The following is a 19,946-nucleotide window of genomic DNA, read 5'->3' on the forward strand; positions in this document are numbered from 1 at the left end:
TAAAAAGTTAACATTATTAAATATTCCCTAAAAATAATCATAGAAATCGGTATAGAAACACCAAAGTTATACATGAAATACGCTAATAATAAGCCATCACGCGTGAATACTGAATCATGCTATATGCTTCCTTCGATTTCACCAGGATCCCATCATCAGACCCTGACCGGACAATCGGACCACCTGCATACCACCATACATTAAAAAAACATCCCGACAAATTGAGCACCACCTCCATTTTTGAAGTCCGAAATCCACGCCGGCGAAGCTGCGGGCGGAAGCTAGTCGTAAATAAAATGAAATGTTTGAAAAAGGAATATGGAAGACGCAGAACAGTGTGTTAGGATCGTGGTTTGTTGTGACGAGGTAAATAGGCATTGGCTAGTTGATTAAAAGAAACATTCGAGTGGGCGTGCTGCGTCAGATTTCTCGTCTTTGACACTCATAGACCGTTATTTACCGAGTCTGTAGGATCAGAATGCAACAGAGTGAGGTGTGTGAATGCTTAAAGCATTTCAATTCTAATTTTGTCTGGACTAAGGTAGTGTGACTAAACAAAGCCCGGTTCCTAACAAGACCCACCATCTATGTTTTTGGTATCGTGATGTAAATACATATTACGATTTTGTTAGTTCTTTTTTATATACATATATACTATCACGCCTCTATCCCATTGGGGTAGGCAGTGACTATACATAGCCATTTTTCACGATTTTGGCATACTTCTCTCGATTCCTCCACCTTCATCAATCTTTTAAGGCATTCTCGCCGGTTCAGGGAACTTTTAACCTGGCCTTTACTAAGAATGTCAGATATCTGACATTCGTAGGTCCGGTGAGATAGTCCTACCGTCTCTTCCATCCTCATTCGTCTATATATCCTCTTTGTCAGTCTCCTATCATCCATCCTCTCCAATTGCCCACACCATCTAAGTTCTTTTTTATTTCATTTTATAGTATGTAGTGATATGTTGCAACTTAATCAAAGGTTTTATTTTATATTTTATCATGCAACGATTTTGAAATTTGGGGCGAATTCAAAGGTTACGTTACCTTATATGTAGACTTAATAGTAAGTAAAATGAGCAAAGAATTTAGATTTCCAAATATTGATGATTCTTTTATTCGTCCTAATCGATGCCGCATCGCCTCTGGTTCGATTTTAATTATAATAATTTCTACCTTAAAAAAAATCACTTACGACTCGTCTGTACTATATAATAAATATCAACAAAAGAGCGGACCATCAATGGAAAAATGTTGCAAATTTATTCCGTTTGAGAGCTTCTATCGCATGCGCTGCGTAAATGGCTAAATTTACGCAACAAACGTGTTTGCCGAATTTTTTCCTCTTAAAATGTTCTAAAAAATATTTCAAAACAAAGTTGCCCGTCGCATCTGTCTGCCTGTCTGAACGCGATAAACTCAAAAACTACCCAACGGATTTGGATGAAATTTGGTATGGAAAAAGTTTGAAACCTTGGGAAGTTCATAGGCTACTTTCTATCCCGGGAAAATATATAGCGGGACTTTTATTCCGGATAACACGGGGGGAGGGGGAGAATTACAGATCAAATAGCGGACCTTCGCATAAATACAACTAAGCATCGATATATAATGTGTACTGCGCATTAGATCTGACGTTCCGAACACTCACTATGTTCAAGTGATTGAACTGCAATCCATTCAAACTGACTTTAGTATGGTGTCAATATTGACAGCTATTAAAAGCGCCTCAGCGCTGCATGTTTTAAAAGTTTGGATAGACAACGTTTTATGTTTTAGCGCTGCAGCGAACTTTGGTTCTAACTCCAGGTTTTGAACAAATAGTTTATATGAACGTTCGTGTCTATAGAATATACGTCAATGCAACTAAGAATAATAATATCAATTAATATAATTTACCTTGTTTATCATTAGAATAAAAGTAAAACCCACCAGTCAGTCAATGTACGCCATTACGCAATAAAAAATTATCTATAATGTTCACAATAAAGACCGTTACATTAACATAATATGACAGAGGAATTTATATAAGCCATTTCATTAAACCGATCATTCAGTCTGTCATCTTCGGGCGTCATGAAGTTCCTGGGACTCTTCGTGTTTCTAATATTCGTTGTGGCAAGTTCCATTGAAGACGTAATCAAGGATGGCAAAGGTATTTTTTACTTTATTTATAATTCTTCATGATGATGAAGGATTATGGATGCACAATCCTGGTTATTATATAATATAGTTCTTATAGAGAACAGAGCACACAGACAAATGAAAATAAAACACAATTTTAAAAGTAAAAAAAACTATTACTTTGGATATGGGAACTAAAATAAAAAATCTTGCATTGATGGCGTAGTTTTATTAGGATACGACTTTAGTGCTAAGGTCTTGGGTTCGACCCGGAGTCGGGAAAACTGATACTGGGTTTTCTACTTAGTATTAGTTCGTAGTCTGAAATTTGTGTCCGATATGATGATAGGCTCGCCCCCTATCACATCATGAGACGCAATACACATGGCGAAAAGTGGGTTCACTAGTTGTACATCTGCCTACACTTTCGGGATGAATTTGTGTGTGTATAAAATTAAAAATATGTAAACAGTTTGAAACAAGTAACTTTTGAAATAGTAACAATATATATAATTATCCTACATAGGTACATTTTGCAAACCAGAGACCTACCATCTCTATCCATAAGACAGTAATAAAGTATTGTTATGTGTAATTAAAATGGAATGATTGCAGAACTGTCCACAATAGTTGGAGCTGATGAGCAAGGAAGAGGCATAAATTCCCAAAGGCAAATGAGGGGCGGTATTGTGCTAAACCTATTATGCAGTGATGATAGGAGTGTGCAAAAATGTCCGGTATGATAATAATCCTTTTTTTGTTACTCGTCTGCACCCGATGATAAGTAGTGTGGGGTCCAACAGAATGTCGACTGACGAGGTATGATTACCCCTCGGCAGTCGACACAATTGTGCCGGCCTGTTGGAACTGAATACACAGGCTGATCCCGGAACGCGACACACGTGTGCCACTATGGCGGGTTGTAACCCCTTGTGTACGGTGGTCGCTATCCTGGCGGATATAAAACATAACCTAAATACCAGCACCTTGTTCTAATAAAATTAATAGCTGCTACAACTTAACTGATTTGTACAGGAATAGATGGAAGCGTAATACGTTTCTCTATAGAAGAGACAGATCTCCAGTTAAGCAGATATTGGACCTGACAGACCGCGGCCCCTTTAGAGAGAAAGGCACCCATCCGTTGCTCTTCAGATTGGTTAAGTGATTGAAGCGACTGTCAACAAATCACTTCTTTGAAATCAGAAGGCTGGCATTAAAAATGATTCAGATAACTTCTGGATAGAATAGAACAATTATTTACATTATAATATATATCGTGTATTAATTAGTTTATCTTATTCTTACAATATAATCGACGGTTGACAGGCTAATTGAATTAACCGACATTTTTTTTTTCGAAAAATTTCACTTGTTCAAAAAACATAAAAAAGTGCTGATTTTAAATATGTACCTATGTTTTTTTTTTATCTTTATTTAATGAGCTTGGTCATTATTTCACAACTATGTCGCTCTGTACATATGAAATTTAGTATCGCTTAAAAATTTCGCTTAAGTCAATTAGCATTTCAACTGTCGATATGTAATGTCTATATACTTTTAAATTATTCTATAAAATATATTTATTGTCTTATAATTTTCAGTTCTTGAAAGCTGTATGCGGAACAAGCGCAAGTAGGTAACGGTGGTGATTCTGGTGATGGTGCCGGTGCAGGCGCAGATTTTAAAGGCTTGGGTTGAATATAAAATGGCGATGCATACGGACCGACGGAGTTTATAGACAAATAAATTAATAATATAAAACTTTTTCAAATACTGTAGAATGTCATAAAATGGTAATTTTATTAAATAAAATAATTGTGAAAATATATAATGATCAACACATTTAATTAATAAAATATTTTTGCACACAACTTTATATGTTTTCATGTATATGTGGAGAACATAAAATTTTCACTTTATGTTCTTCTGAATATGCAACCTGCAGGAAAGTCGACTATGAACCTTGTTCTCGATTAAATTTTTGCCTGACAGCAATGTCTTTTATGCCATACAGCCTAGCGCAACAAGGAACAAAAAATCTTTTGTATGGAATTGACATGGCATTTAATGGCGGATACTGCTATCTCTCTCTCTCAGTACAGTTTCTCTTTCTATTCCTCACCGCCATTATTATTGTTTGTCTATTTCCTGACGTTTTGGAATACATTTGTGTTTATTGATTTATGTTTGTATTATTTGTTATTCAAACAAGTAAAAATATACCAAAAAGTGTTTTTGTTGGTGTAAGTGAATAGGTTTTAAAGACATGCCACCAAAAACGTTTCATTATGTGTGAAATTTGTGGAGATCAAGCCAGTCGAATAAATCACAAAAGCAGAATGTTTATGGCGAAATTTCCATTGGATGAGGTCAGGTAAGCATTAATTAGATGTTTTTAGTCATCGCGCAAATAAAGTAGCTTAGAAATAATAAAAATTCTCATTTTCTAATTACCATTATGTTACTAGTGATGTTGTTATGATTATCGATATCGATACCTGTTTAAATTTATTAATCAATTTGCCCTCCGTGGTTACACCCATTTAGGTCCAAATTCTGTGGGAACATAGTGATAAAAAGTAGTAATTCTAACTATCTACATACCAAGTTTAATCGCAATAATTTTACATTTTTTGCGGGTACGAATAATAAACTTACAATTGCATGCACACGCTTTATAATATTAGTAAGATGATGACTGATCATCAGGACAAAAAATACTAAAGTCGTGTATGTGTCGGTGTGTGTGTGTGTGTGTGTGTGTGTGTGTGTGTGTGTGTGTGTGTGTGTGTGTGTGTGTGTGTGTGTGTGTGTGTGTGTGTGTGTGTGTGTGTATGTGTGTGTGTGTGTGTGTGTGTGTGTGTGTGTGTGTGTGTGTGTGTGTACTTAAAAATGCGTTGAGCAATCAATGTGCCTGGTCACTGTTTATGATTTTAGGCTTAAATATAATTTAATAAGCAATTTATATACAATTAAAAATATTTCCAGATGCCGAAAGTGAGTTCAGATTGTGGGAAAAGAAGATTTGATATATGTTCCCATAGAAAAGCTGCATACTTTGAAATATGTGTGTGGTTCTCACTTTAATAACAAAGATTTTAATAAAAAGAACAATCGCCTTAGAAAGTCAGCCATACCATCGAAAAATTTGGAAGCTGATCCACTTCCTGATGAAATGTTGTTTGAATTTCCGTGCCATGTTTTTATTAACAATTATTGCACAAATGATAATATCTTTCAAGAGAAATGCGACAAAGAAGTGTCACCATCCTTTGACTTTATAATTAAATATTTTCATTGTACCTTGACCAATCATAAGTGCAACTACATTCGCCTACATGGTGAATAAAGGATTTTATTTTAAAATACAATTATTATTCAACATGTGAAAGCTTTTCATTTTATTTCGAATCCTCATTTTAGTCCAGCCTTGTATTTATAGTGCTAAAATGTTCACTGTATATTGTGAGTTGGATTGATAATGTGGACTCGAAAATACATTATATGAATTTTATCAAAGTAGCATTAGCGTCGATTCCCACCCAGTAGAATTTATCGATATCGATAAAAAGTGCTCACTACTATGTATTTCGTTCAGTTGGTAGTATTGTTATTTGACGTTCCTGACGTATTCTTCCGTGATATTGGTATTGATACGCCATGTAAATTCGATTTTATTTCTTTGTAGTGATTATATTCTCTTTGATGCCATAGAGCGAAAAAGAAAATCTCGACACACGGCAGTGACGGAGCACGCGTGACTTTCCAGAAATACTGTTAATTTCAAAAGAAAAAGTACTAGGACTATTTAAATAGACACACGCCTTTTACGCCCAATGTAGCTATTTTCCATCGTGTGTATTCCGTCCCATAATGTTGTAGGCTGAGAGCCTATCGTTGTATCAGGCATAAATTCCAAATTCCGGGCTCATACTAAATAGAAAAATCTAATTTCACTTTGCCCAGCCTAGGGATCGAACCTGAGACCTCAGCACCGCACTCATACAAACCGAGGCAGTCGATGCAACTTTAAATTGATTTTTCTCATAAAACAGTTTCTGACAAACACGTAAATTGTTTTATTTACTAGTTGTTTCTCGCGACTTTGCCTGCGAGAAAAGCCTTTCCTGCTTCAAATATAACTAAATTACTGTAGACATTCATAGCCCCACATGTGGGACGCCAGCGCTATCTACTTATAATTTAAATACTTCCCACGAGAGTGAATTGCCGTGATAAAAACTTGCTTATATGCTATGACATGATATAAACCACTTTACTTCATAATTTCACGAAAATCCGTTCAGCGGTTACTGCGTTTACTTATAACTAACATCCAAAAAAAATCACAAACTTACGTATTTATAATATTACTAAAATAAGGTAAAAAGTAAGATAACTTGTTATTGTTGACTTCAATATTAATTTTGAATATATTTCTGCAGTCATGCGTGACATCTTCCTTTGGTACACCAATACATCCCATATCTATGGGAATACATCCCCATTATAATAATAATAATCATATCAGCCCTGTATTATATTCTGTCCCATTGCTGAGCACGGGCCTCCTCTACTACTGAGAGGGATTAAGCCTTAGTCCACCACGCTGGCCTAGTGCGGATTGGTAGACTTCACACACCTTCAAAATTCCTATAGAGAATTTCTCAGGTTACAGGTTTCCTCACGATGTTTTCCTTCACCCTTAAGGCGATACCTCAAGGTCCATTTTCATACATTTTGTTTCACCTTTAATCTGGGTAACTAAACAAGTATTGGCAAGTAAAGAATTTAAATTCACGTCTAGTTAGTGATTAGTTCTCGCAGTTGAAAGAAAAACGTAAAAATAATTAATAATCATGGATATTTCGGCCTTTAAAATTTAATATGACGAATTTTTAAAGGCAGAAATATCCATGATTATCAACATCCCCATTGTCTTACTTTATTTACGACTTTTTGACATGACTTACGTTTGTAAGCCTGAGAAGGGCCGGCTTATACAAATACATCTGACTTTTGGATGAGCACTTTAGGTGCTCGCAACCCTCAAAAAATTAAGCAACCATGCGGAGTGCAACCCCCTAACGGGTAGCGTTGCCCGACCGGGACGTTCCGTATTTTAAGCACATTTTAAAATGTCGTCGGCGGGACAGACTCCGTCTCGTAAATCGATAGATTTTCGATTGACAAGTACTCACGCACGCATTTTTGCATAAATATCAATACGACTCGGTTATTAATAAATTTAATAAAAAGCGAGTTGATACCAGTGTTTAATTATGATTATAATTGTATTGTAACAAATATGAGAAAAATATTAAAAAAAAGTCACAAAATAATTTTATTTCTTTTTGTCTCGGGTAAAAAACTGAAATCCCATATTTCTTGTCCCTCTAAGAATTTATCCCTTAAAGGCTGAAAAAACATCTGGCAGCCCTACTAGCGGGTTACGAACCTCAGCTCAGGATGGCCACTGGGAAAGGATGAGACATCAACGATTAGGGATAAGTGTATTAAACAATCCATTATAGAATTCGTCGGTACAAGGGCAAGAACTATTAAAAGGGTCGGGGGGACGGGGAAAGCGGCGAAGTCCTCGGCGACGAGGACAGAACTCCGGTCTTGTATCCATGTCTGAATGATAGCTTTCTGAAACATTTGCTATCCAAGGGGCTTTGTCGTAGAAAAAATTATCTTTATATTTTTGGAACGCTTTTACTGATGTCTATAAACTTACAGACATCCCTAAAAGTATTGCTATAAAAAAAATCAATTAAAACGAGTCCTGGATAAGATAACGGCATCATAATTTCAACCTATAATTTCTATTAAGGACTTATAAATTTATCAACAAGGCGTAAATTTTATTGTTTTTTTATACCTTCGATCGAAAGATTAGTATGGAATTGAATTGACTGCCTCGGTGGCGTAGTTTTAATTGTACATGTTACAAGTATGGTTTTTCCATCTTAAAAATTACTCAGTCGCAGCTCGGAGTCAGGAAGTTGGCGGTGAGATACCCCCGTGCCTCGGAAACCACGTAAAGCCGTTGCTCCTGCGCCTGATCTCTCTCTGATAATGTCGGCTTGCCGTCCCACCAGACTATGAGAGTGAAGGAAGAGAGAGTGCACCTGTGTATTGCGCACACACTTGTGCACTATAATATATCCTGCGTATCTGGCTGATCTCCGTTGAGATTGGCCGCCGTGGTCGAAATTCGCCTAGGAGGAAGTTATGGTTATGGTTATAGTATGGAATATGTTTCAGTGAAATAGTCCTAATGTGCCTAATATTCCGATAGGCTCACCAATTATCATATAGAATGGAACACACGTGGCGAAAACTGAGTTTCCTAATTAGCACCTCTGCCTACCTCTTCGGAGACAAAAGGTATGATATTTCATTAATAATAAGGTCCTGTGGTACACCAAAAACCATTTCCTTTCATGAATAAAAGATTATCTCTAATAATATCAACGTACATACACCTTTTTATTACGCCTTTAAGGCCTAATTTGATTATTTACTTAAGCGTCGTTTTTCACAAAAATAGTTGATATTTAGTCAAGTCACGATCGTATCAACATGAAGTTTTTGGGACCTTTCGTAATTCTAACACTAGCAGCTTTACTCTACACCACCTCTGCAGGGGTAGTTGAAGATGTGCAAGGTACTGTAGTCCTTCAATAAGAGAATTCTAGATAAATTTTTAACTGCGAAATAAGAAACCATTTTTGAAGACTTAAGAATCTGTAGATCTAAATAATAATATAATCATAATGAACGTATACCCAGAATGTTAGAATATTTGTGCCCCAGAGGGGAAACATTCCAGGCAAAAAATTGATCGTAAAAACGAAACCAAATTGTTTCTAGAAGATACTCGGAAAAGTTTTTTGCGACGATTCCACAATAAAAATACTAAATTCGATTTTTTTAACTAAACTTAAGTTACTGCATAATTTACACTTGTGTCTAAATCTCCAAAGATAAAGGCATACATCTATGTTCATTTTCAGCAGTTGTATTATAAATCATTCCGTCCCTGCTTACACTGTCAAGTCCTTAGAAACGTGGTTTAGTTGATGTATACTCAAAATCCGAATTAAAGTGTAATAAATTACAGTTTATTTAGAGTTTACAAATAAGATTTATATGTAAGGAGCTATGGAATGCGAATTAGTCTTTTCTTTTGCAAATATTGTTTATATATTTTTATATCTTTGTCAGGTTACATTGTTTTATAATGTTTACTAGCTGAATTCAACAATTAGATTATACAAACTGGACGCCCAATGATAAATATCGTATAAAATGTTATTTTTTACAGTGGAGGGTAGAGGCGCCGGCGGTTTAAGCAGCGGAAGCGATGACTGGGCTCTTCAACTCCTAGTAGAAAGACTGTTAACGAGAATTCGGCCGGTACGATTTGGGATATTTTGTATTTACAACTCAATAACGATGCAAGCAAATTTTCGGTTGAATGTAAATATGAGCATAGACTAGAACATTAACTTGTAATAGAACATCGACCATTCGCCGGTTTTAATTTTATCGCACCGCACTTCGACTAAGGTACAATTACAATCTGATTTTAAAAACCGACGAACGTATATTATAACCTTATATGGAGCATAGCAAATAGCGCGAGGCCTCAGAGCTGCACAGGCCGAGAAGTGCAGCAGGTAGTTCACTGCACGCACTATTGCTTTCAATTAGCAGATTTTAAATCTATTTTATGTGCGTCCAACTTTCGAGAGTGGTAAATAACATGAAAATGCTTTTGGATCATGAACTTTTGCCTATATTGTACCATTTCTAAGAACGTTTCATTACATCGTAATGCTCTAGTCTATACTCACCTTAAGCAATATCACCGCTCGGAAATGATAGCTGCACCATGAAGAACTTTGAATTATAACGCACTGAGTACTATTCTACTACAAAAGGCCTCGGTGCATAGTTTGAACGACTACCGTGCTGAGGTTTCGGGGTGCGATTCGGGTCAAGTGGAAACTTAGGCAAAAGACATCGTCCGGCTGAGGATAATGCATGTGACATAGCTAAAGTTCTTTTTTTCAATATTTTGAGATGTACAATGTTGGTGCCGAAACCTTGAATCGAGTACATACATATCCAAATCGAGTACATACATATCCAAATTCATGTCTATATGACAAACAAACAAATTGTTATGATTATAGCAAATAATTAATTTCAAGCTTGCATTAGGTTTTGATAATAGCTTTACGAAGCAATTGTCTTCTGGGGTAATCTGGTGCACAGGTTTCATTCTTATTTTGCTTTCTACATCACTTGCCATCAAAACAGGAAATATTATTTTTCACTTTTTCATTGTTATTTTTTATGTTTATTTACGCGCTTTCGATTTCTTTTAACCTTGATTACAGCTCCTCACGAGAATCGGTGCTGGTTCAAGAGCAAACGGAACTAATTCCGGTGCGAGTGAATCTAGTTCTTTAGCTGGATAAGCCGGTGGTGCAATCGCTTGTAATGTATAGAGGCATTGGCGCTTAACAACTTCTTGCTGCTATCGATGAAATCTCATGGAACTGTGTTCACAATTCTTGTGTTAAATAAGTTATAATAAAATGTACATGCATGATATAATTATTATAATTTATCGAAATGGAAGAAAAATGTATTCCTACTCCAAAAATTCCTTTATCGTATTGGAAATCCCTCTACTCCTGTACTACGAAGCTATGACAATAAACTTTCTGTAAGCATAAAAATGATAATGTTTGCGTTTTGATAAATTTAATATCACTTTCGAAATATTATACTGATTCAATTCAAGAAGTCAGCAGTTATTCAAGTTATTGAATATTTATACGGTTATCGAAGAAGACAATCGAGCATTATCTTTATCAATCAATTTAGAAAGATGACGAACTGCGGTGTAATTACGAATACATTACACTAAGCATCACATTATGATTTTATTAAAGAAATTTAATAAGGTCATGGATGCTATCTGTGGTACGGGAATATCATAAAGATGGCTAAGCACGAAAAATGGCTAACTAGGTATAACTCGATGAAATCATCATTTCTCTATAATAAACTGAATTAAATAATAAATGTGCTAAGTAACACAGTCGATTTATTACCACGTAAATTTGATATATTTAGGTAAACCTATTTTATAGAGAAATAATGGAGGTCTTAAATTAATTACTTGTGATATGTCTTTTTGAGGAGTCGTCTGGTACCACCGCCATATCTATCCATACCTCCAAGAAGTATTGTGCATGCATTGCGGTGTTCATTCATTGAGCGTGTCACGTATTTAACTTTGTACTCTAAAGTTTTGTAAGGTTTGCTACTGTCCATATTATTGTATCGCTTAGGCGAGCGGCATGCTTGTCTCGTCATATAACTGAAAAAAATACTAAAACCCAAATTTGATTTCTTCATGAAAGCGTGCATGTTGATAACATGTGCTATAAAAACAGGAGGAAACAGAATAATTATATATGAATTAAATAAGCCATTTTATAGGAAAGAAGTTAGGTGTCGATGCAATGTAATGCAATGCTTGTTTTTATTTTAGTTAGCCGTTCTATTTATATGTTATCACTAGCGATATGGCGGGTGCGAAAATAAAATTTCAATGTGCCTAGCAACTAAATAAATATAAAACAAATGCGTGACAAATTATATATTTACTACGCATCAGTAAATAAAAAGCGACCAATATAAATTGGACTAAGTTGTTTTCACAGAAATTACTTTTGTTATACTTTTTAGATCTGGGGCGGGTCTGTCCAAAATGGTCTGTAATTAGCAACTGATCGTTAAAACCTTTGCATAGATAATAGTAATGGGTATATGTACACAATAGGAAAATCCAACCGTACCTTTGTTTTTATGTTTCCTTTGTACGATACGTTTAGAATGGATTGGCTTGTTATATTAATAAGTTTATATATTGCTATTTATGCAGCCTTTCCCTATTTCTAACCTCACATTGCAGTAGAATACTACCAAAAGAGAACTATACTAACCAACCGAAATGACCGTAATATTTTGAAAAAATTATGTACATAAATACATACATAAGATCACGCATTTTATCCCCCGAAGGGGGTATGCAGAGGCGCAAACTAGGGCACCCACTTTTCGCCAAGTATGTTCCATCCCATGATGTGATAGGGGGCGAGCCTAACGCCATATCGGGCACAAATTCCAGACTCCGGGCTGATACTGAGCAGAAAAACCCAAATATCACTTTGCCCGACCCGGGATTCGAACCCAGGACCTCAGAGTGCTATTGTACCAGACATGCAATACAACTACGCCACCGATGCAGTCAAAAATTATGTATTACCTTTAAAATAAATTCCGTGGTGTGACGGGTTTTTTTTTGTATCCAACCCCGTCATCAACATCGGGGGAAACCTGCGAATAGGACAGTGGAATCCTCCGGCTTAGCGCCTGCAGGGCCCTGGAGGAAAGTTGGGAGGGAATATCTGGAGAAGTGTGGAAGGAAAAGGAACCCTCTTAGTATGAGAGGAGGAGAGAAGGCCATGAAATATCCGCCCATATAGGCCTCAATCTGAATTGGCAACCGTGAGGTATACACATTTAATTGTGTGCCTAGGACCTCGATAAATGTTCATGGGCGTTCATTCGATGTGGAGACCGTGCGTGTAAGTAAGGTCTTTGGTTTGTACAACGGGTTGTGAACTAGTTACATAAGGTTCCGTAATAATCGCCACTCTAAAACATAACTATTATGGAATTCGCAAATATATAATATGGAATTAGGGGCAGAAGGAAATAGCGGCGTTAGCCTAGTTGGTTGTGGAACGGATTGCCAAGAGGAATGTACGCAGGTTCAAATCCCAAAGGCACAAACTCTGACTTTTCTAAAAAAATATGTGTGTATTCTTTGTGAATTATCGCTTGCTTTAACGATGAAGGAAAACATCGTGAGGAAATCTGCATACCTGAGAAATTCTCTATAGGTATTTGCGACGGTGTGTGAAGTCTACCAATCCGCACTAGACCAGCGTGGTGGACTAATCCCTCTCTGTAGTAGAGGAGGCTCGTGCCCAACAGTTGGTCAGGATATAATACAGGGCTGATATTATTATATATTATTATAGGAGCAGAAAGTCCTTCATAGTCCAATCTTAGTACTCAAATCCTACGTCGTGTCTGCAATTGTCTAAACATTTGCAAGTCGTAATACATTTCTCAATACGCAATTTCAGTTTATGTCTGTTCACATTTAAGTGCTGTTGGTCGCGTCTTACCCTCATTTCGAGTTGACATCGTCATTCGTCATGAAGTTCGGACTTATTGTAGTGATATTTGCTGCGATATTTTGTATCGTCACAGGACGAGTTGAGGAAGGTTAGTACTTTTATAATCTATACTATTATATAAAGCTGAAGAGTTTGTTTGTTTGTTTGTTTGTTTGTTTGAACGCGCTAATCTCAGGAACTACTGGTCCAAACTGAAAAATTCTTTTTGCGTTGGATAGCCCTATGTTCGTGGAGTGCTATAGGCTATATATCATCACGCTATACCCAATAGGAGCGGAGCAGTAATGCCTAATCTCAGGAACTATCAGTCCGAACTGAAAAATTCTTTTGCGTTGGATAGCCCTTTATTTGTGGAGTGCTATAGGCTGTATATCATCACGCTATACCCAATAGGAGCGGAGCAGTAATGGCTAATCTCAGGAACTACCGGTCCAAACTGAAAAATTCTTTTGCGTTGGATAGCCTTTTGTTCGTGGAGTGCTATAGGCTATATATCATCACGCTATACCCAATAGGAGCAGAGCAGTAATGGCTAATCTCAGGAACTACCGGTTCGAACTAAAAAATCATTTTGTATTGGATAGCCCTTTGTTCGTGAAGTGCTATAGGCTATATATCATCACGCTATGACCAATAGGAGCAGAGCAGTAACGGCTAATCTCAGAAACTAGGAGTTTGAACTGAATAATTATTTTTGTGTTGGATAGCCCTTTGTTCCTGGAATGCTATAGGCTATATATATCATCACGCTATGCCCAATAGGAGCGGAGCAGTAATCGCTAATCTCAGGAACTACCGGTTCGAACTGAAAAAAATATTTTTGTGTTGGATAGCCCTTTGTTCCTGGAGTGCTATAGGTTATATATCGTCACGCTATGACCAATAGGAGCGGAGCAGTAATGAAACATGATGCAAAAACAGGGACAATTTATTAGTTTTGAGAGCTTCTGTTGCGTACGCTGCGTAAACGGTTAAAGTTATGCAACAATAATGTATGACGGGATTGTTCCTCTTAAAAAGTTCTACAAAAATATATCATAAAACAAAGTCCCCCGCTGCATCGGTCTGCCCGAACGTGTTAAACTCAAAAACTACCCAACGTATTAGGATAAAATTTGGTATGGAGACAGTTTGAGACCCTGGGAAGAACATAGGCTCCCGGGAAAATATATAGCGTGACTTTTATAACGGAAAACTTTAGCCCGAAAAACTTTATAACGCGGGCGGAGCCGCGGGCAAAAGCTAGTAATTAGATATTTTTCGGAAGAGACCGACGTATATAAGGTTATGTTTAAGATTATTATATTAGTAACATTTATAATTGGTAAGGAAGGTGATTATTGCTTTCCAATATTACGTGGACTTTATAATTCAAATCGTAGTCTTATCATAAGATTATCTGGATATACAGGGTCATTGACATTACTTGAAATTTACTATAAGACTGTACAATATAAGTTACTTGATAGATGATGTAAAATAATAAAATTGTAAGTATCAGGTGAAGACGAGTATGTGGTTCCATTTAGTAACGCAATGTCTAAATGACTTTATATTATTTGCAGGGAATGCCCGCGCGATCGGAGTACTCGGTGGCAGAGGCCTTCTACTACAACAGATCTGTAAAAATGATTCAGCGGTGGAAAACAATGTGGTAGGTCGACATTGTTTTGAAATGGTATACTTACACAAACTTTTAGTTTTATAGATGATTAGGTATTGTTCGCGGCTTTACCCGCGTGAAAAGTTTGCGCTGATACAAAAATTTCTAAAAACCCACAGCACCAATAGTTCGACGTCAGTGAAATCTATTAAAAAAATGATAAAGAAAATAATTACATCTCACAAGAAGAAGTTACCGGGATAAAAAATACCCAATGGGCTAATCCAGGACATGTGTGTACCAAATATCATCCAAATCCATTCAGATAATATTCAAACATTTTCACAAACTTTCGCATTTAAAATATTAATAAGATAGTTGTTGTTCGTGGGTCTTCAACTTCATGATAAACCTGTCCCGCTAAAAAAATTCTAAATGACTGAAGCTATTCATAGCTCCATCTGTGCGGCGTTAGCTCCATCTATTTAAAAATTATATGAAAAAACTCTAATATTTCTTAAGGGATCAAATTACTGGGATCAAAAGTAGCCTATACGGTAACTGAGGTTATAGTCTACCCGTGAAAATTCATTCAAATCCATTCAACAGTTGCGTTTCCTTCCAACAATCATCAAGACGAACAAAGATTTTTACTAACGCCCACAATAATAATATTAATAAGATAATATACTAAAATTTCTGAGGTAACAAACATTAAAAAATACAATCGAATTGAGAACCTCCTTCTTTTTTTGACATCAGTTAAAAATAACAATATTCGATTCTTTCCAGATCGTATGCCTGGTATGCAGAGGATTTTCCCGCTTGTGCTTCACGATGGCAAACCCTGTCGGTGGTTTTGGTAGCAGCCCTGGCACAAGCAAGCCTAGTACTTCTGGAGGTGGTTCCAGTAGCACCACAACTAGTGCCAGCCCTAGTGATGGTGGCGGCGAAGAATCTGGAAAATCGATTTAATTTTTTTTTTTTCATTCGTCGTATTATGAAGGCAAAATAAATATTAATTTAAGTGTCTTCTTATTTGTTAATTATTCTTGATTTGATTTCAGAATCGCAAAACTTTTGAGGGTTCTATGTAGTAACTCAGAATTTAAATGTGCTCCCTTTATGGTCATAATTTTACCCCTAGCCTACCCTATTTTACTCTATCCTAAGCGGGGCTTAAACTTGCGGAAAAGTAGGTCCATAATTTCACCGCTACCTTCGGGGACACAGGCGTGAACTAATAATTAACGGTGTACATAGAGATGTTCCATAAACATTTTGTACTTCCACCTCCAACAAAATTCAAACTACCGTGTCATTATTAATAGACGTGCCTACGAATTCGTAGTTTTAACACCGCGGTTTTCCTAATTAAACTTTTAATTATAAAAATTAAAAACTTGTTGTTGAGGTATGTACAATGTAATTCGCACCGGTACTGGAAACAGCTGAAAATATTTTCACTCGTGTTATTGAGGTGAGTACTGGAGTTTCATTGACATACATTGAGAATGCACGTCGATGTAATATTATAATTAAAGCATACTAGCTTTAGCTCGCGGCTTCAACCACGTGAAAGGTTTTCGGACAAAAAAAACGCAATACGTAAATCGATGTTTAATTCTGAGTTTTTATTTTTATCGCTTTGAATGACGAGACGAGCTTGCCTTTCGCCTTAAGATAAGCAATAGTACCGCCTATAAACAGTAGAAACACCATCCAACCCCGAGTTACAAAGTGTCGTTTGGTATTCCACTGCGCTCGTCATCCTGAGACGTGAGATGTTAAGTCTTATTGTCCAGTAGTTACACTGGCTACAATGTCCTTCAATCCGGAACACAACAGTGACTACATACTGCTGTTTGGCGGCAGAAGTAGAGATTGCGGTGGTACCTACTCAGGCGGACTCTCCCATATGAGAGACCTACCCCGAGTAATGTTTGTAATTGATCGAGAGACCAATGCGTTAGTCATATATTAGTTTCTCAACCAATCACAATAAAACTATATAGAGTCTTATAGTATTTTTTTCCACATTCTAAACAGAGCTGCTTCTAAATAATTGACAAAATAATTATCGATAGATATTTGAACCTTGCTTCAGCTAAATAAAGTCTTTCACTGGATTAGTTATCATCTAAATTGCATAGTTAAGTATTTAATTTAAGTTTTGATAACTCTGACTGTAGTTAAACTGTTCCGAAAAATATTTAATTTTTCTCTTATAAAATTTTTATATCACGTAGGATTTCACGGTTGGAAAAGCGTACAACATTTTTGGTAACAATATATTATTGCGATGTAAAGGTATTTTGATTGTCGACTTGTATTTCGCTAATTTAGATAACATCATTCATAATACCATACTCCCAGTGAATAACAAACTATATTTCTTTTTGACTAAATTATTTGATTTTGCTGTTGGTAGGATATATTTTATATCCGCCCGGATAGCGATCACCGTACACAAGGTGTTTAAACCCGGCATACTCGCCCACGTAAGTGTGTCGCGTTCCGGGATCAGTCTGTGTATATCCGGTTCCAACAAGCCGGCATAATTGTGTCGAGTAGTAATCATCTCTCGTCAGTCAACATTCTATTGCACCCCATTTCAATTACCATCAGGTGCAGTAGGACAATTTTACCTTGCCCATAAAAAAATATTACAAGAAATATCTTGAAGCCGATAATGATTATGACTGATTATACCAAATTACAAAATGGACGGAGCGGAGAGTAAAATTAAATAAAACACAATATATGGAGCATCGTTTACTTGTGTACATTATTTATATTCATATCTACGAGTAATTCAATACTTCATTACATTCCGACAGTAATTAATGAGAATGAGATTTGCGACCTGTTTTGCCGTGTTGTCTGGACGCCTGAAATAGAAATAAATAATTAATGTAATTAAAAAACGGGCTTTTCATGTCGGTTTTAAAATTTATACATATAATAATAATATCAGCCCTGTATTATATTATATTGTTCCATTGCTAGGCATGGGCCTCCTCTACTACTGAGAGGGATTAAACCTTAGTCCACAACGCTGGCTTAGTGCGGATTAGTAGACTTCACACACCCTCAAAATTCCTATAGATTAATTAGCAATAGAAATAATATAATATAGAAAAAAGCTAAGGTAGGTGGGACCATGGAAGGCACTGTAACGAATAAACAGTTTTTTTAGTTAATTTACTGGATAAATGAAATAATATAATATCAGCCCTGTATTATATACTGTCCCACTGTTGAGCACGGGCCTCGTCTATCACTGAGAGAGATTGGACCTTAGTCCACCACGCTGGCCTAGTGCGAATGGGTAAGACTTCACACACCCTCGAAATTCATGCAGGTTTCCTCACGATGTATTCCTTCATCGTTAAAGCAAGCGAAAATTCACAAAGATAATAGGATAAATGAAAGAAACAAATTATTAATTAGTAATAAATATTAATGTATTTACCTCAGTATGATCGCCAGCTTCATAACCGCCTTGCGCAGAATAGTCTCCACTAGAGCTGAAGCTCTTTATCTCGATGGGATTGGGCCACTCCGCGTTGTCGTCATCGTCGGCTGGCGATGCTGCCGGCTCTTCCTTCACCGCCTTCGATTTCTTGTGACTCTTGCCGCGGATCGCTGTGGGTAATGGTTAGTTCACACAATTATAGACTATGAAGTATTTAAGGCTTATGATTATTACATAATCATCATTTGGAAGTACATTCATCAACACAGGCCTCCCGTTCACACAATTATAAACGATAGAGTTGTTAAGTATACGTTGCGCTACATCATTTGGAAGGACACTAATCAACATAGACCTCGCCTAAAGATTTCCAGAACAACATGTTTGAAGCGGCCTCCATCGAGCGAGTTCTTGTGGCTTTTATCACATCAACTGTGGACTAAGTTGTCTGTTAGGTGTATTTTTTCTAAATATTTTTTTAACTGATATCATATTGCAATGCCTTGGTTGCGTAGTATTACGCACGCATTACTCATATCAAGCTATGATCTTGGATTCAAATCCCGGGTCGGGCATAATGATACTAAATTTCTCTGCTGTCTATAATAGGCTCGCGAACTATTACATAAAATTTAATATAGCTGGCGAAATGTGGGTGTGATACACCTCTGCCTACCCCTGAAAAGGTAAAAGGCATGATGCTATGTATTATTTCACTCGTGACCTTCCTTCACATACTGTTCTTACAGGTGATGTAATATTCTACTATTATTATAAATATATTAAGAATTTAGTTGAATTTGATACAGCTATAAAATTTTATACTGGTTGATATATGTGAACGCATTAACTACTTAGATCCCGGTGTAGCGCCCTATATTGTTTCGAAAGATTCTTCGCAGATTGAACTACTATCATAGTATATTTGATTGCAAAACATACATTTTAGCAAAACCTATATACATAACTTATCAAAGGGCCTTTGCATTTTTTTCTGTCAGACGCTTTTAACCACAAAAAACATACATACAATATCATATTTTATTCAAAACCCTTTTTACACATTACTCTTCTAAAAACACTCGTTTTACCCTTTGTGGATTTGTAATAGAATGTTTCGCTATCCATCTAAATCGACGATACATTTTTATAAACGTTTTAAGTGTACGAGTTTCGAAAATCCCAAATGGCGATATTGTCGCAAAATACTAAAAACAAAATTGATATACGTGCTTTCATTTATAGAAGAGGTATGATTTGGTGTTGTAGGAATAATCTCTAGGTTGAATATAATGTTATATGTTATATCTGCCCGGATAGCTACCACCAAAAAGTGTTAAAACCCGCCATAGAGGCCCACGTAAGTATGTCGCGTTCCGAAATCAGCCTGTGTATATCCGGTTCCCACAGGCCGGCAGATTCGTGTCGACTGT

At 36.5% G+C, this 19,946-nt stretch overlaps 1 protein-coding gene and 1 long non-coding RNA gene across 2 annotated transcripts; both read left to right on the forward strand.

Moving 5' to 3' along the window:
• The first annotated feature begins 1,866 nt into the window (after positions 1 to 1,866).
• Positions 1,867 to 3,951, forward strand: LOC115446681. Its single transcript, XR_003938940.1, has 3 exons — positions 1,867 to 2,160; positions 2,745 to 2,866; positions 3,734 to 3,951. It is a non-coding gene; the product is annotated as an uncharacterized LOC115446681 (long non-coding RNA).
• Positions 3,952 to 13,396: 9,445 nt separating this feature from the next.
• Positions 13,397 to 16,063, forward strand: LOC115446713. Its single transcript, XM_030173489.2, has 3 exons — positions 13,397 to 13,520; positions 14,998 to 15,086; positions 15,828 to 16,063. Exons 1-3 carry the CDS (start codon positions 13,451 to 13,453, stop codon positions 16,008 to 16,010), a joined length of 342 nt encoding a protein of 113 aa, XP_030029349.1. The 5' UTR covers positions 13,397 to 13,450; the 3' UTR covers positions 16,011 to 16,063.
• The last annotated feature ends 3,883 nt before the right edge of the window (positions 16,064 to 19,946 follow it).

This window comes from Manduca sexta, chromosome 10, assembly GCF_014839805.1.
Source record: "Manduca sexta isolate Smith_Timp_Sample1 chromosome 10, JHU_Msex_v1.0, whole genome shotgun sequence".
In the NCBI taxonomy this organism is placed as follows: Eukaryota; Metazoa; Arthropoda; class Insecta; order Lepidoptera; family Sphingidae; genus Manduca; species Manduca sexta.